Here is a 17,870-nt window from a genome sequence, read left to right on the forward strand (position 1 = left end):
CAGAATCAACAGGACTTAGTGTATTGGTGAGGGAGGAATCAAGAATGATTTCTGGGGGTCTGACTAGAACACCTGGGTGGATTATACTATTTGCCATGGTGGGATTCACTGTAGAGGTCTGACCCAGTGGGATATCAGGACCTTAGATCTTTTGACAAATGCAGATATGAGTGTAATTTGGCCTTTTATGGGGTGCTGTCCCTTGCTGTGAGGCAAGGCCAGTCTCTGGCCCCACTTCCCTTATATGGTCTTTGTGGTCACAATTTGAGCTCTTTCTGTTCCAAAGCAGACATGTTATGCAGACACTGGGCACAGAGCAGAGGGTCTCTGTCTGGTACAGAGATGGTGGTTATGTTCCTAGCATCCCTTTTTCTGGGTTCTCTGCTTTTATCAGCTGCATTTATTGGCTTGTTTCTACTCAAGGCCACTTGGCCAGCTGTAGTCACTGACCTGGGACTTAGAGACCTTGCTGCCTGGTTCTTTTTTTTAATTTATTTTTTAGTTTTCGGTGGACACAACATATTTGTTTGTATGTGGTGCTGAGGATCGAACCCGGGCTGCACACATGCCAGGCGAGCGCGCTACCGCTTGAGCCGCATCCCCAGCCCACTGCCTGGTTCTTGATGTTCCAGACTCTTACCTGCTCTGTTCATCCCACTTTGCATTTGGACTGTGCCCGTTGGTGTTTGCATGGAGCAGTTGAACTCTCGCCCCTGTGTATTGTGCCAGCTCTTAGTGTTGTGAGTGTTTCAGTCAGCTTTCCGTCACTATAACAAACACCTGAGATAATCAATTTGTAAAGAGAAAAGGTTTATTTTGCCCTACAGTTTTAGAGATTCCAGTCTATGATTGGCTCTGTTGCTTCTGGGCCAGTAGCAAGGCAGCACATCTTGGCGGGAAGCATGTGGGAGAGCAGAACTGCTCATCTGGTGGCCAGTTATCAAAAACAGAGACCAGGGTCCCACTATCCTGTTCAAGGGAATAATGGCCTAGGACATCCCCCAGACCCTCCCTCTCAAAGTTTCCTCCACCTCCCAGTAGTGCCAAGCTAGGGCCAGCCATCAACACACTGGCCTTTGGGGGACATTCCAGATCCAACTACAGGGAGAAAGGGGGCAAAAACTCAGAAAGAAAGTCTTACCCATTGTCATGATTGCCCCCGTCCACTAGATAACTGGGTTTTCTTGCCCTATCATTCATATTAATTTTTCTTTGACTAGTCATAAACACAGAAATTCCTTGACTATAGGAAGTGACAACAAATGAGTCATTTTTTGCATGAAAACAGATGTTTATTAAAGAGCTGATTATAACAATGCTAAAAATCCTTGAATTTTTGCCTGTCTTGCATATGTTAAGGTAGTTGGTATAATTCCATAGGGTACTGGGCATTTTAAGGCTAACTCTACTGGATTCCTCAATCACAGGGACACCCTTGGCTTGACACTTCTAGGAAACTTTTACAGAATGTTTTTGCTTTATTCAGGAGCATGGCCTGTTTCGGGCTTGCCGGGTTCAGCTTGCTGCCTGAAGATCATTCTGTGAAGAGATTAAAAGACAACCAGTTATGCATGGGGCTGGGATGTAGCTCAGTGGTAGAACACTTGCCTAGCCTGCAGAGGTCCTGGGTCAGTCCCCAGTACTACAAACAGAACAAGACAGCCAGTTATGCAGAAACTTAGATGCGTAGGCTGACTGCAGGCACAGTCTCAGCTAGCTGGTGTGCTCCTGTCTCTGGCCCAGTGCTTGCTCCAGGAAAGGGGGTGAAACAAGTCTGACCCATGTGAGCCCCAGAAGGTGGAAAAGAAACAGAGGTTGAAGCTCCTGGTAAGTGAGAGCTTCCATGTAGACCCAAAACAGAGCCCATCCGGAAAGAGGGGAGTCAAGAGACTGGTTCCATGTCATTGTTTAGACTCTGAATCAAGCCACTTGTGAAGCTAGCACCCCTGGCTGTTTAAAACCTATAATTTTTTAAATTGTTGCATTTTGGGGCTGGGCTTTCTATCACCTGTAGCTGTGACCCTTGACTTAAGGCTGACTTGAGGAGGTAAGTGGTATTTCCAAGGCTGCTCAGCCATGGAGTGTAAGAGCTGGAGATTGAAAACTAACACCCAGGCAAGTGCTGATTCTACCATACTATACACTCTGAAGTTGATTTGGATACAGATACAGGGAAATTCAAAGGTTAAGTAAAACCAGGAAGGTGCAACTTGTCAGATTCGTGCCAAAGTGAAAGATACAGATGTTCTACTGGTCAGATTTCATACTCATTAAGCAGATCTATCAACAATGGAATTTATAGCTGGGTGGGTTGGTGCATGTCTGTAATCCCAGATACTTGGGAGACTGAAGCAGGAGGATTGTCAGTTTGAGGCCAGCCTGAGAAACACAGCAAGATCTCATCTCAAACAAAACAACAAAAACCTTTACCAAGCTGAATTTGTCACCAAAAGGGGTAAGGGGAGGAACTTCTAAAGTTGATTTCTTTTTTTTTTTTTTTTTTTGGTACCAGGGATTGACCAAGTGCTTAACTACTGAATTTATATCTTATTTAGAGGTAGGACCTTGCTGAATTGCTTAGGGCCTCGCTAAGTTTCTGAGGCTAATTTTGAACTTGCAGTCCTCCTGCCTCAGCTTCCTGAGTTGCTGGGATTGCAAGGGTGCACCACTGCCCAGCAAGGTTAGGAGATTGTAAACCTCTTAACTCTCATGTACCATCTGCGGTTCCATCTTCAGGGTGTGATCTTTTACTTTGAAAGTATTGAATAAAAATCTCATTCTTTTCAGGAAGAAGATCTCCTTCATTTTTTTTTTTTTTTCTGAGTTCAGGGTTAGATAGGAAGAAGGGGAATTTGCGTCAGGACGGAGGGGATGACAGGCTCAGCAGGTGATAGGCTGAGTCATACATAGTGGGGACTTTTCCAAAGGAATCATTGTGATCTATTCAGATAAATGTGGGAGCCCTTCTGGAACAGTAGGATGGATTATCTCATCATTTATGGTTATAGCTTAGGAAGTGTAAGGTGACTGAAAGGACAACAAACAGCATTTCTACCAGGAGGGAGTGGGGACATTGGATGGAACTGATAGGGAAGCCAGGAACAGACTGATGCCAGGTCCCACTGGTTCCCTTTATTCCTGAGAAAACCCCCAGCCCAGAGTGGCCTCTGGTGCAAAAGGGAAGTGTTTGTGGAATGCTCGCCCAGCATGCGGAAGGCCTTGGGTTCGGTTCCCAGCACTGCAAAATGCAAGAAAGGAAAATATTTGTATTTCTTACCGATTTAATCACGATAACCTTGGCATCAATTAAGGGCTGTGAGGTTACTCCTACTGGGACATTCCATTGTTTAGACCATTCTGAAATAAAGAAGCATCATCTTATGAGTTGCAAGAAACAAATATCTGCGTGGCTTTTTTTAGCCCACAGTATGTGGCTCGAGGAGAAATCACTGCCCTGCTAGATAAGCAGAACAACCCTAGTAAAGACCTAGGTCTCTCCCTGTCTGTTGGGTTTGGGATTGAGAGTGGGGTAGCAAGGAAGAGAGACTCCAGAACCACGTAGAGTCCAAATATTGATGCCCAGGGGTACACTGGCATGGCTGACCTCACTGTTAAGACACCATGAGAACTGGCCCATGCAGTTTTGGTGGTAAGTGCACTATTTTGAATTCCTTTAGAATTGACCAAAAATATGTGCAGATGCATGTCGCAGCATCAGTGTTGGTCATAAGGGCTATAATCGCAGCCTCCTGAATGTCTGCATGACCCAGTGACCTAGTCCATGTTTCTACTAAGTAGTAAGAGGGTATTGGTCCCAAGTATACTTTGTGGGCTACATTTCATTAAGTACTGTGGAGAAGGCATTTTGGTTTGATTTTCATTTTTACTGTATAAAATGCTGTTTCCCCTGTTTTAAAAAAATGTGCTACCAAGGTGGCGATGGAATGGCCTTGTGCTCTGTGGGCACTACCCTGCAGGGGTGACCCACACTCAGGGATCTCTTCTGCAACACTGACTCTTCCAGGTTCCACATACCAATAGCAGCAGACAGGAGCTTCTTCAGAACCCCAGACAGCAGATCTTGCACCTCGTCACTCTGCAAGAGATGGAAAGAGCGTTGTCATCAGTGCCTTCTAGTGGTCCCCCAGTTGGGTGTTGCAGCCAGGGAAAGCAGGCTTACGGCTCTGTGTCTGTTACTGGATAAGGCTGGGTGGGGAGCTGGGTTTCAGTCCATCCCTCAGGCCTCTACATCTCTGAGAGTTTTTGAGGCCCTTTGGTAGGTTCACTGCCCTTGGTGTCTCCTATGTGCCAGACACCGCGGTAGGCACAGCGGTCAGCCCTGTCCCTTCAGGTCAAACACTGAGTTCCGCAGTGGGAGGACCCTATTGACAAGTGCTTGCTCCCTCCTTTGCAAGGAGGTCAGGCCCTCCCGGATTTGGTCCTCCCTTCTGGTGCTCTCCTCCCTCCCCGCCCGCCCCCTGGTCCCCCCTGTAGCCCCGAAGTTCAGGCCACTTATATTTTGCACATGTGGTTCCCTCTCCCTGGTCCACCTCTCCCTAGTGTGTGCCACCACGTCCTGCTCCTTTATGACAGAGTTCAGGGACTGCCTGTGTGGTCATCTCATTCTCTGCCTCCCAGTTGAGCCCTGTCCACTCTGTCTTCTTCATGCTCAGTGGACAACTATTTGCATAAATGTCTGTGTTGCCTGTCAGGTGAACAGTCTTTCTGAATTGCTCCCCCTGGACACAGAGCCTGTCATATCCTGTAAATGCCTGGCAAAATTGAGATTAAGGGAACCATAAGCTTGTGATGATTCCAGAGTCGCCACTCTGCTGACCCCCCATTATCTCAGGGCTAACAAGGGGGACCTAGTTCCTCAACCCACAATCATACTCTTTATCTCTAGTTGACCATTATGGGCCTCCATCTAACATGTGGCTAACTGTGGCCTACTTATTGTGTGCTTGTATGGACTCATTTGGCCTCCACACTGGAATGTCAGTTCCTGAGTTAGTTCTTTGTTGTGGCTTCATGCTGTCTTTGGGGCCAAGCAAATAGCAGATGCTCTCTAAGCATTTCTTGAATTGAGAAATAAACATGCTCAGAATAAATGTCTGAAACAGGGGTGGTTGATGAGCCTTTGGTCAGTTCCATCTCTGTTGCCGGAGCCTGGCCCTGGCCCCAGCCCCTGCCTTACTCTGCTCTCCTCTCCTCCCCAGGCTCTTGGTGATCTGTGTGCTTGCCCGGGAACATGCTTACTCCACGGAACATGGGTGGGAGCACAGGGAACCGAGGCCATGGGAAACTGTGCTTATGAGATGCTCTAGTGAGCTGAGTCAGCTTAGCTTCTAGATCATCTTTCCATGCTTCTAGTGGGTCCCAGGCTTGTTGGCACATTGGAACACTCAGGACACTTCAGGAGCACAGACTCCAGGCCCTTCTCGGGTACTGACTGAATGTGGCACGGCACAGTGGGCTTGGGCAGCCATGTTCTAGGAACTCCCCAGAAAGCCCTGATTAGGAGCCTGTGTTCATGACACAGTGTATCTGTTATCTAGTGTTCATGACTTCTTCCTTTCCCAGAGTCCCCGTGTCACTCAATGTCTGGAATTAAACTAATTCTCATATACCATAAATAAAAATATTTAAAACCACATCAACTCACAGCCTCAGGGGGGTTCACACTGTGGTCATATCTGTGAGGAAACAAAATACAGAGAAATTAGGTTCATATAAAAATTACAACTCAGTGGCAGAGCACTTGCCTCACATGCATGAGGCACTGTGTTTGATCCTCAGCACCACATAAAAATAAATAAAGGCATTCTGTCTCTTTACAACTACAAAAAATTTTTTTTTAAAATTACAACTCAATTTCAGAATTTAAATATTGTCTTAGTTGTTTCTTCTTTTTCTTTTTTTCTATACTGGGGATTGAACCCAGGGAGCTCTATTATTGAGATACATCACAAATCTTTTTTAGTTTTATTATTTAAAAAAATTTGAAGCCAGGCACAGTGATGCACACCTATAATTCCAACATCTCAGGAGACTGAGGAAGGAGGATTGTGAGTTCAAAGCCAGCCTCAGCAAAAGTGAGGTGCTAAGCAACTCAATGAGACCCTGTCTCTAAATAAAATATGAAATAGGGCTGGGGATATGGCTCAGTGGAGAACACTTGCTAGCATGTGTGAGGCACTGGGTTAGATTCTCAGCACCACATATAAATAAATAAAATGTCTATCAAGAACTAAAATTATATATATATAATGAATGAAAAATAGGGCTAGGCATGTGGCTCAGTGGTCAAGTGCCCCTCCCAAATGAATGAATGAATAAATAAATAAAACAAAAAGTAAAAATTTTGAGACAGGGTCTTGTTGCTGAGACTGGCCTCAAACTTGTAATCCTCCTGCTTCAGCCTCCTAGGTTGCTGAAATTACAGAGGTGTGCCACCATACCTATCTCTCAGTTGCTTTTTGTTTGCAGTGCTGGGGATGGAACGAACCCTGGGCCTTGTGCGTGCTAGGAAAGTGGTCTACCACGGAGCCACATCCCTAGCCCTCTCAGTTGCTTCTTAATGAAAGTTTTAAATTAGAAACTACTAATTAGAAAGGGACAATTTAAGATGAGTAAGAGCATGAGTTTAAAACTCCATCTGACTTCCTTGCAATTGTCCAAGTATTTCCCAAGAGCCTGTGAATCATACTGGGTTTCATATTTTTTCTTAAATTTGCAGGAGGAGGATGTAGTCATTGGTAGTACCTTACAAGTTTGATGTTGACTGTCATTTTGTCTTTTGAAATCTTGCACTCATGTGAGATGATGAGGGTCTGAAATAACACAAGACGAGTGTCAGAGTAGCACCCTGACCTGGCTACTCAAAAACATGTCACATTATGAGATGACCAGCAGTCCCAGGCCGGATGCAGAGTGGCACCTGCCCAACCTCCTCTCCCCAGGTTAGACTGGTATCCCTTCTGTCCACTGGAGAGTCTGGCTGTCTGGCTGTCTGTCTCTTCATCCTAGAGTTACCAGGCACTCTGCACCATGGGCTTAGGTAGCAGCTTAGCCCTGGAACATGACCTGGTTCTGATCCGTTTCTTGGCACTCACCGTTTTCCCAGTGGCATAGCTCTCCTCGTCTTTCCTGATGTCAGTCCAGTAGGAGGCCTGGATGGTGCTGTCTGGCTGGAAGGTGTAGGTGATTTTGGTGATGCTCGCCTCCAGGTTGTCTGCCTGTGGTCAGGAACGCATGGGTTAGCGTGGGGAAGAGGACAGACGGCAGACGCTATCTCATGGCCATGCGTGCAGCGCTCACATCATTCATTCCAGCATTTATCAGTCCTCTAGTGTGTGTCACCGGCCACCTATCTGAGGCTGGAGCAGCTGAAGCAACCATGACTGACAAAAGTCCCCTTCTAGATGGTTCCCTGCATCTCATTTGCTTCTTCGGAAGATGAAGGGCATATTACAAACTTTTGCCTTCCTCATTATGCCTTGTCAAACTTGAAGACTGTTTCTCTCTATGCCCTTGTGGCACGACAGTTCTCAGATAATCATTTGGGGACATGTGTATTGCTTCAAATCCAGCCTCGCACATGGAGAACCGTCACTAACTCTTGATGTTGTTGCTTCCTTTTGCCACTTTAAGGGCTAAGAGCAAAGGAATGCCTCACAGGTACATAAACTACCATCGTGCCTTCTGTGGCTTGGTAACGTCATTCTCTCCCCTAGGTCTTGTGAAATGGGAATAAGAATACCTCCACCTGGCTGTGTACCTGGCACACACATGGCACATGGAGATTGATTGTTCTCCTGCTGTCCGCTTTCTATTGATGTAAATAGGGACCTGCTTATTTGATCACTAAGGGACAGTGGAATCCCAGGGCATCAGTTGTGCTTATCCCTGGAGGAATATTCTGAACCCATTTGCATCCCCACCTTCTCACTCTCAGAGTTGACAGACTCCACCGACACACAGAATGGAACTGTGACGGGGGCCACATGTGGATAACGCTTACCTTGACAGAGCTTATCTTGGCTGCGTAAGTAATGATTGTCTTGAGCAACGTGTGAGACAGAGTCATGGAAATGTTGGCATTTTTAGGATCAGGAGGGAGGATACTTCCAGTGACAGGGACTGTATTTTTGCCAAAGATGGCTTCGGCCTAGAGAGAGAAACAGAAAAATCTCCATCAGGCAGAGACTGACGCGGATGTTAAGGCCTTTGCAGGCTGGCTGTGAAGTGAAGGAGGAGGTGGCCCGGCCAGTGTTGTGGGAGTGTGGGTTTGTGGTGACTGCAGAGGGGGAGCCCAGGGGAAGGAAGCCCTGAGGCAGTGTGGCCTGGCGCAGCCCCATCTCTGATTTTTCCAAGAGAAGCCACAGATCCTTAATTTCCAGGGCCATTCCCCCATTTACACGTGGCATCCAGTAAGGAGTGTCTGTTCAGTGGTCAACATGTCCTCCCAGCCCAGAAGATCCTGATCTTTCCTGCCTTTCAAAGCCCATCTTGTCAAGAAATCATTTCACGGATGTTCTGGCCTACATGTTAACTAACTCCTTTTTTGATATCCATTTTCCTCTCTGCTTATAAAATGTAAACTCCACATGGCAGGAAAGGTGGAAAACTTAGAGAAGTGGGAAGGAAGATTTCTTCAAATGTCACTGGTATTTCCATGCATACCCCATTGGATTTTTAATATACTTTGAAAAAAATTAATACGTGTAGCATTTCCGGACACAAACTTTAAATATTTGGATTGCTCTCATCCTTGGCTTAGCTACTTCAGGTTGTTTTTTCTAATCTCATCATGAACGTCTTTTTCTCTGTGCTTTGCTATAGCTATACCTGGGGTGATGAATTTCTGGAAGAGAAGCTGAGGTACAAATGTTCAGCACATGTCACACCCAGGCTTTGCCCTCCCTGGTGCTGGGAAGAGACAGCACTTTTTGTTTTGTTCAGTGTCTAGATCTGTGCTGAGCAGATCATAAAGGTCAAGGTATGGTTGTCTTTGTTGGAATATCTCTGAGGGCATCGTCCAATGGACTTGAATGGAAGAAAACACAAAGCTGAGCCCCGGGGTGGGTGCCCTGGAGTTGTGGTAGAATTCTAAGACTGAGCCCAGGATAAAGGTGTGAGGATCAGACAAGAGATGACAGTGCCTTTGCCCTGTCCTTCTGATGTGTTTTTTTGGTTGGGGGGTGCTGGGGATTGAACTCAGGGGCACTTGACCACTGAGCCACATCCCCAGTCCTATTTTGTATTTCATTTAGAGACAGGGTCTCACTGAGTTGCTTAGTTCCTCACTATTGCTGAGTCTGGCTTTGAACTCATGATCCTCCTGCCTCAGCCTCCCGAGCCTCTGGGATTACAGGCCTGCACCACTGCCTGGCTGTCCTCCTAGTGTGTTTTTTAGCTCAGCTGCACCTCCAGCCTCCACCCACGGCTTTATAAGCGCACGGAACACTTACGCAGTAGAAGATGGAAAGGCCTTGTGGGGAAATCCTGGAGCTTTTAAGTTGGAACTTGAACAAGCCAGTGGCTGCAGGGGAGAGAGGAGACAGCGGTGGAACTACAGCCTTCCCCAGCAGCTGTTGTGCCCTAAGCTCTCTGTTCAGTGCTGTCCTCCCTGTGGGGGACCAGTGTGGACACCTGCTCTCTGGGTCTCAAGCAGGAAGCTGGTACCATCCACTGGCTTCTCCGCAGGTGTCTGGGATGCCATGGGAGGACGCTTCCCCGAACTCCCCTTCCCTGATGGGCCCAAACCTCCCCGAGAGGAGACACTTCCTGGCCATGAGTTCTGTGTTTTGTCTATTCTGGGACTTAGCAAATGTCACTGATTTCCTACTTCCATTGTCATTTTAGGTGTCCTATGATTCCTTTCTTTCAACATGTGTTGGGGACTTTGGGGATTTTCCTGATTCTCGGCTCCTGGCGTGGGGGCAAGGACCACGCCGTGACCAGATGGTGCATGTGTGGACTTTGTAAACCATCTGGGGCCAGGAGCTTCAGAGAGTCTCTGAGGGGCCCTTTGTCCTATTCCCTTCCTGGGGAACAAGTCTCAGGGGCCTGGAGGAAGGTTAGCTGGGACAGGCCCTCTCCAGGGCCCTGGGGAGAGGAGGAGGGGCGTTGGCAGGTGCTGGCTGTGGTTGCGATTCAGAGCCTCCAGCCCTCTGGTTGGTCACCCCGGGGAATCCCTTAAGAAACCTCAGCCATCTCTCTCCACTGACAGTGGCTTCCCCAAGGAGGTGAGCATTTGTACTCACAGTTCTTGCAGTCGTTGAAGTCATTGAGAACAATGTCACAGGAGTCCGTTTCTTGTACCTGTGAAGTCATCCCCAGGACTTTCCCAACCGAGCGCCACCTTAGCCGTCTCCCTCAGCCCACCTCCTTTTCTTCCCTGTCCTCCTTCCCTTTCCCGCTCCTATTTTCTTGGCCTCCTTGGCAGAAGTAATCCCTCCCTCCCTCAGGGGTCATCTTCTTGCTGGTGAGCCATTTTAGCCAGAGGTCCTGCTTGTCCCATAGTGAGGGTCTCTGGAGGGCCTGGGCCTCCTTCCTAAGTCTTTCTCAGCATCAGGCCCTCTGAGGCAAGGCTTCTCCCCATGTAACCCTAACGGTGCAGGCCTTTGAGGGGGTGCCCCCTCCTCCCCAGCACTTACCTTTTTATTCAGCTCCACTGTCAACAGTTGAAGGATGAGGTCCTCCAAGGGCAAAGGTATAGGGACAGGCACAGGCAGAGTGTCTGTGATCCTGGAAAAGACGTCCATGGAGAACCGAGTGATTCTCGTGTTTCTGGATTTGCACAAACGTTGGACAAGCCCATCCACTGATGAAAGAGCCACAACGATGTCCTGCTGTTTACTCTGCACACCTGAGCCCTTCCCCTTCAAAATGACCCCAGCCCAGGGCACCTGGCCCACCAATCATCGGGAGGAGCTGACTCTGCAGACCCGTGCATGCTGGTGGGCAGCCTCATTTGTGATCTTGTTCATTTGAGTTGGGTGTAAACATTAACAGCTGATAAGGGACTGGTTAAAGAAATCATAGTGTGATGGTACACACTTGTAATCCCAGTAGCTCGGGAGGCTGAGGCAGGAGGATCAGCCTCAACAATGGTGAAGTGCTAATCAACTCACCTGTCTCTGAATAAAATATAAAATAGGGCTGGGGATGGGGCTCAGTGGTCAAGTGCCCCTGAGTTCAATCCCGGCATCCCCCACTACCAAAAAAAAAAAAAAAAGAAAAAAAAGAAATCAGTACGTCTTCCTGACGTACCTTTTGACTTCCTAATTCTAGGGAGTCAAAGAATGAAGAAGCTGGTATTTTTTGTTGTTTTTTGCTGATGAAATACATTCCCAGCTATTTTTAAAAATGTGAATCAAAGTGCAGAAAGGTTTGTAAGATAGCTGTCCTTTTCTTTTCTTTTTTGTTTTTGTGGTACTGGTGCCTGAAGCCAGGGCCTTGTGCATGTTGGGTAAGAGCTCCACCACTGAGCTATGTGCTTAGTCCGGCATCTACTCCTTTCTGCATGTGAACACACAGATGGAAAATTACATGCATGTTCAAAACGCATCTGTGAAAGCAAACAGAGGAGCCTGGATCCATTGGTTGCTTCCAGGAAGAGGCCTAGCAGGGAGGGAGGCTTCACTCTATGGCCCTTTGTATTTTTTCGATTTTGACTGAGATGAACGTAATGACTATGGAAAAACTAGAATGAATTATGAAAGTAGTTAGCCGCCAGAGTGCAGGGTGGGCGGAGAGACCTCTCTCTGGGCCTTTGTTTACTGATCATTCAAACCATTTATTTGGACCAGCTCATCTCTGGGGGTGGTACCAGTGGGGACATGTTTGGCACATAGGCCTCTCAGAAAATGAGAAAAATTGTCTTACGTACGTCTTTACTATCTGAAGGGTCACTTTGTTGACATTGATTTGTGTTTCCTGGACCTCGAGGTTGACACATTGGGTGTTGTTGGCAGAAATAGCAATTGTCAGAGTCGTGTCCGATTTCACTTGAAATCCCACTAGGCTGATTACAGGTCCAGCTATGCTGTGGGGAGCAAGACACGGGACTTTGAGCGAGGTTTGAAATTGCTTTTGCCAGTCTGAACTGATTTCTGGTTGGGAGACACAACTGCTTCTCTGGTAAGGTTGTAGGGAGGCTGCTGTGAAGTCCTGTAGGTGTTGGGACAGTGAGAGATGCCTAGCTCTATGCCCTAGTCCGTGGTTCATTCTTTCCCCAGTGGGGTTGCCCTGTCCCTGCTATCTTCTGGGTGCCCAGAGACTACCCTGTAACATGCTCCTCTGTCACATTTGTTGCTCATTGAAGATGGGGACTGTCTTTAGTCCTTTCTTTGTGTCCATTGTGGCATCTTAACTGTGTATCAGGTGGATGAATGAATGAATGCATGCAGGGATGTGAAATCTGTAAGTCATCTCTGTTTCCCCAACTGATTAGAACAGTGTTGGAGCAGAGCGGGCTGATCCTAACGGAGCCTCGAGTATTTGGAAGGTATGTTTCATATGAGACCAATGGAGATGTCACAATGAGGTCTGTTCTCTGTGGCTTCTAGCTTCACTGCCCGGGTATGAACTGGGGCAGATTTCCCATGAATGTCTTTGCTTACACCAGTGAAGGCTGAAACTCCCCGGGGGCCCATCTCCAGCCTCGCACCTCTGGGCTGGGGGTGAAGGGGAGCTGTATGTGGTGGCCTGCTTGCACCTTCCTCCCCCACTTTGTGGCACTCTGTATCCTCCGAGTCTGGGCTTTGGACCCTGGAACTTAAAGCTCTGGTCTTGAGTGACCCAGTTGGCTTTTGTGAAAACAGTCTCACCCTTTTCCACCTATGGTGGCAGTAGTGGCAGCACGGACGTGGATCTCATTGCCTGCCACAGACGACTCCATGCTATCCACAGTCACTTCTTGGACCTCTAATCTGCAAAGTGACAGCATCAAGTATCAGTTCTTCAGGAGAACTACCAACCAGCTCACACCCCACAAGTCACTGTTCCTTCTCTTGGCCCCTCAGCCCCCACACTTGCTCATGTGTTTGAACTCAAGAAATCTGGCCGGTGCAGGGGTGCACACCTGTCATCCCAGCGGCTCAGGAGCCTGAGAAGGAGGATCACAAGTTCAAAGGCAGCCTCAGAACTTAGCGAGGCCCTAAGCAACACAGTGAGACCCTGTCTCTAAATAAAATATAAAAAAATGTCTGGGGATGTGGCTCAGTGGTTAGGTGTCCTGGTCCAGTCCCTAGTACCAAGACAAACAAACAACAAACAAACAAAATCAAGAAATCTGTATTACAGTTTCCCCTGGAAGGGCATAATTTCAGCTGGAGCTAGTATAGTGCTTTGTGAAAAGGTAACTGTGGCTTTCATTTGGGATCGTTGGAAGTTGAACTTGAACATCCCAAATAAGCAGCTTTTGAGATGCCAGAAGCCTAGAGGTCAAGGAAGCACTTACCCCAACAAGAGCTCTTCCAGGTTAATGTTTCCCAGCAGGCCTGAGACTGCATCTTTGACGTCTGGCGGCAGGGCACCCTTCACCAAGTCCTGCGTGGATTTCTTGAGGCCGTTAGCTTTTTCCATCACGTCGCTCAGGGGGTCCTGGAGGCCAGACACACCAGTGCTGTCGAGGAGTCCTTTTACGGGGTTCTTGTCTGGACCGCCAGGGACTATGCCACCCAGAATATCTTGATTCAGTGGTAGCAGGTTGCTGACGGCACCGGTGGCTTGGGAGAGTGAATCCAGGGGTTTGCCACTGCCTCCTTTGCCTAGAATCCCTCCAAGGCCACCACCTCCTATATCTAGCACTGAAGTGACATCTAACAGTGAGAGCAGGTTGGAATCGCCCAGCACGGACAGTGCTGAGCCGATAATGCCAGCTATGTTCACGTCCTCACACTTCAGCAGCTTCTCGATCTGCGGGGGCAGGGTGGCATTCAAATCTGAAAGACATCAAGAGACACGGTCCTGCTACGGGTGCCTGATCAGTGCCCTGCTGCCCAGGGCTCAGTGTTGGCTCTGACCCTTACAGGCTGAGTAGCCTGGGGCAGGGTCTTTTCTATTCTGGGTCCCGGTCTCTGCACCTGGCCAGGGACCCATGACAGGAACTGCCACCTGGTAGGGGCAACCGGTGACTGAGGTGATGGTGAAGGGGGGGCGGCTGGGGCAGTGGGCATGGAGTTGGCAGATCTGAGCTCTTCAAGTCCCTCTCCCTTCTCCTTTTCTCCTTGTGGGTCATTGGGAGGTGCTGTCCCCTGGAGGAGGTGCTGTCCCCTGGAAGGGCTGCCTCTGGTAGAGAGCCCCCTGTGAGCTGGCCTTGCGACAATGTTTTCTGCATACTGGGGCAGGTGCTAGCCACGGGTTTCCCTCCCTCAGGATTGTCTGGGCAGGGGGAGCTAGAAGCCTGATGCCTATGGGAAGGGACTGAGGCCATCCCTGGGCCTTGGAGAGCTGCTCTGTCACCAGGGTCCTATCCCATTGTGGGGCTGTTGGTGGTCTTAGTAGGAACTGAAGGAAAAAGCTATAAATCTGGATGGCAGTCCCCCCTGCTGGCCTCAGGGCTGAAGTTAATTGGTTAACTTCAAGTGAATGTCCAAGGATGACATTTCTGACCCAGCAGAGCAGCTGTGGGAGGAAGTCCCCTAGGAGCAACCCCTGTGGGACTAGTGGCTGTGACCTCTGGAGCCTTGCTGCTTCCTTTGCCCAGAGCTGTCATTCTGAGATCGTGCCTGTGTGGGGTGACAAGAACACATCTCGACCCCTGACTTATGCCCTAGGGGGTCTCTGGCGCATGCACACCAGGACACCTTCATTAGAATGCATGTTGGGTTTGGAGTCACAGAAAGGTAGGAAAAAACCAAAATAGAATATATGCATAAATTATGGCTGGTTCATCAGTAGGACAGAGCATGAAGACAAGCAGGCGAGACTTTCTCATCGCATACATCACCCCCATGTGTGGTCAGGGACACAGCAAGCAGGTTGCCTATTCTGGAAACCATAACACGTAGTGCAAGCTCTTTTGTCGGTAAGGAATATCCACATGTCATAAGATTAAAAAAAAAATGCTAGGGAAAAATAATCAGGTCAGAGGCCTTCTCTGGGTCGGGTAGAGGGACAGGGAGGAAGGATGAGGTGGCATGTGCATGGCCGAGGGCCTCCAGTCCCAAGGCTGGCTTTATTCCTTAATCTAGGTGGTAGCACATGGATATTTGCCCTATTTATTCTTTTTTTATATTTATTTTTTTAGTTGTAGTTAGATACAATATGTTTATTTTACCTATTGTTATGTGGTGCTGAGGATCGAGCCCAGGGCCTCGCATGTGCTAGGCGAGCGCTCTACCGCTGAGCCACGACCCCTGCCCCCTGCCCTGTTTATTCTTTAGCATTTTTTTTTTAATCTGAAAAGGAAATGGACGACATTACCACCAAATTATTGCTTAAAAGGAACCCATCTGTTTTTCTTACGACTGTCTGACCTGGTCTTACTTTGAAATATCTGTAACAGGGAAGGGTGCCGGGCAGAGGTGAGCACCTCAAGGTTGTTTTGCTCCTCAAGGCAAAGCAGTGGAGCCGTTGGCCTGCCTAGTGTGGCCCCTGGTCAGGTTCTGTGTCCCCTCTGTCACCCTGTCACGCTGTCTTAGAAGGCCATGGCTGCCCTGCTGAGCTATGAGGGGTTTTCTGCCTTGTCTTCACTTGCCAGTGAGTCCTGCCCCCTTACAGCTTCCCACGTGGAAGCCACTTCTTGGTGAAGCCTTAGCTCCGAGTTCCTGTGCTCTCAGCCTGTGTGGGAAGCTGGAGTGGCAGAGGTCCTTACCTCATGGAAGACGTGCTGCCAGACTCAGGGAGGGAGTGAAGTGGGAGTTTGGAGAGGGCAAGTTGGGGCTCAAGGGGTTTGGAGGTGGAACCTGGGCTTCCCATTTTCTAGCTCCTGGTCAAGCAGGCTGAGGGGGTCTGGTGGGCACTGGGGCCAGCAGTGAGATCTGGCCCCGTCTCTAGGCAATGACTCACGTCAAAGGTAACAAGGTAGCATGTGGGACCCAGGATTCCCTTGTCCTGGGCATCCTGGCCCTGTCCACCCCCGTGTGTCCAGTTAGCCTTCTCCTCATCGTGGAGCCCGTTGCATAGCCAGGCTCTGCCTCCGAGTGTCTGGGGGCAGGGCTCGGCCATGCCGGCTCTCTATGAGCTCCTGGGGCCCAGGGCTCCTCGCTTGTTCAGAAGGTGGAACCAGGCCTCCTGGCTTGGAGAGCTATGACTGCCTGTGCCTGGGTGGACAGGACCAGAGGTGCAGGGGGAACAGTTCCTACTCACAGTCATCAAGTTTGCTGCTGGACACGAAGTACTTGACCGCGGATTTGCACTTGCCCTTGGCGTTTCCCACTCGGGACTTTCTGGGAGGAGAGTTCCTCTGGACCCTGGGACTTCTGAAGGCCTGCGGCTGTGACACACTGACAGGGACAGATTTCAAACTGGAAGTGGAGTCTTGTCCCACAGGAAGGCTTTCCAATACTGTGTTTACTTGTGGCACATCAAGGGCTCTTGCTTTGATGGCCAACATGACGGCCAAGGCCCAGAGAGTCCACATTTTGGTGGGTGACACCTGTAAAGGAGGACTTCATCAGACACTACATTCCCAGTGGGCCACAGGCCTGTCACAGATGTTTGTGTAAAATGGCTTTCTGACTCTTAAGAGGTTGTCACTCAAGAGGCAGGTGTTCTGCTGGGCACAGTGGCGCAGGCCTATAATCCCGGTGGCTTGGGAGGCTGAGGCAGGAGGATCTTGAGTTGAAAGCCAGCCTCAGCATGTGAGGCCCTCAGCAACTCAGTGAGACCCTGTCTCTAAATAAAATACAAAAAAAAAAAAAAATTGGGCTGGGGATGTGGCTCAGTGGTCGAGTGCCCCTGAGTTCAATCCTGGGACCAAAAAAAAAAAAAAGAGGCAGGGCGCACATTCTAGTCTGCACACTGTATTCTTGGGAAAATGTTCCAACACAGTGGGCACTGTCTTGAGGAAGCAGCCCTTTTCTACCTCTAATTGGGCTTTTCATAAATGTTCTCTAAGGACTGGTTGCAGCATTGGAGAAAGTCCACCTCTGCCCAGTCACACATTCTCCTGCCGTCTTCCTCAGTCAAACATCCTTGGCTCTATCTTAATCGGTAACTGGGGAACTGGAGAGTTTTGAATCATGCAGTTACGATCTCAGGCCTACCCCTTTCCACTGGAATGTGTCCATTGATATCTGTTCAGTGAGCCAATGAGCAGATGCTGTCCAGTGTGCTCAGCACCTTCTCCACAGCTATGTCAGTCATTCTATCCGCTCATCCAGGCTGCAGGTCCCCCATGTCTGCCTGAAGATCTTAGTAGGGAAGCGGAGAGCTGGGTGCAGCCCACTAAGACCCTGCTGTTTGGGTCTTAGCTGTTCTAGGTGACTTCTGGGGGTCACCTCCCACCCTTCACGCTCAGGTTCCTCTCTCACTTAATTTCCCCAGTGTTTTACCCTCTAATGTTTAGGGTCACGTGGAAGCTTATGTCTCTAACAGCATTTTCCTGAGAACATAGACTCTGGAGTTCCTATTTGCCTTTCACAGCCCATCAAGTTTTGTAAAATCAGGGTTGTGGGTCTTTGTTCTTGAAATATGAAAGTTGTCAGAATCAACCTGGAGTTGCTTTTGTCAAGCCCTAACCCCCAAGATAAGTAAATGAAGCTGAGGGATTATGAAGGAGGGGATCCCGCGTGTGTGTACCCGATAAAAACCACTATTACCAGAAGACTTGACCAGAACCTTGCACAAAAGTAACTTGCAGGAATATCTGCCCAGCAAATGTCAGTTCAACCTTGGACTGGCATCACCCCTGTTAT

At 48.8% G+C, this 17,870-nt stretch overlaps 1 protein-coding gene across 1 annotated transcript; it reads right to left on the reverse strand.

Moving 5' to 3' along the window:
• Positions 1 to 843: 843 nt before the first annotated feature.
• Positions 844 to 16,799, reverse strand: LOC107140361 (vomeromodulin-like). The gene is made up of 13 exons (XM_048810546.1): positions 16,321 to 16,799; positions 13,469 to 13,952; positions 12,837 to 12,938; positions 11,897 to 12,052; positions 10,662 to 10,752; positions 10,269 to 10,326; positions 9,474 to 9,544; positions 7,868 to 8,170; positions 7,041 to 7,238; positions 6,771 to 6,833; positions 4,036 to 4,096; positions 3,278 to 3,357; positions 844 to 1,098 (listed from the first exon to the last, which is right to left on the reverse strand). The coding sequence occupies exons 1-13, from the start codon at positions 16,592 to 16,594 to the stop codon at positions 844 to 846; spliced, it is 2,196 nt and encodes a 731-aa protein (XP_048666503.1). The 5' UTR covers positions 16,595 to 16,799.
• Positions 16,800 to 17,870: the final 1,071 nt, after the last annotated feature.

The sequence above is a fragment of the Marmota marmota genome, unplaced genomic scaffold (assembly GCF_001458135.2).
Source record: "Marmota marmota marmota unplaced genomic scaffold, marMar, whole genome shotgun sequence".
Taxonomy (NCBI): Eukaryota; Metazoa; Chordata; class Mammalia; order Rodentia; family Sciuridae; genus Marmota; species Marmota marmota.

Excerpts from the sequence above, each read along its gene's own strand:
- LOC107140361 (XM_048810546.1), bottom strand. The coding sequence starts at position 16,594 with ATGTGGACTCTCTGGGCCTTGGCCGTCATGTTGGCCATCAAAGCAAGA. Across the intron at positions 12,053-12,836 it reads GCCACCATAGGTGGAAAAGG|CATAGCTGGACCTGTAATCA; the intron begins GTGAGACTGTTT and ends TGCTCCCCACAG. Across the intron at positions 1,099-3,277 it reads AGGTTATCGTGATTAAATCG|TTGGATCTGGAATGTCCCCC; the intron begins GTAAGAAATACA and ends TTCTCCCTGTAG.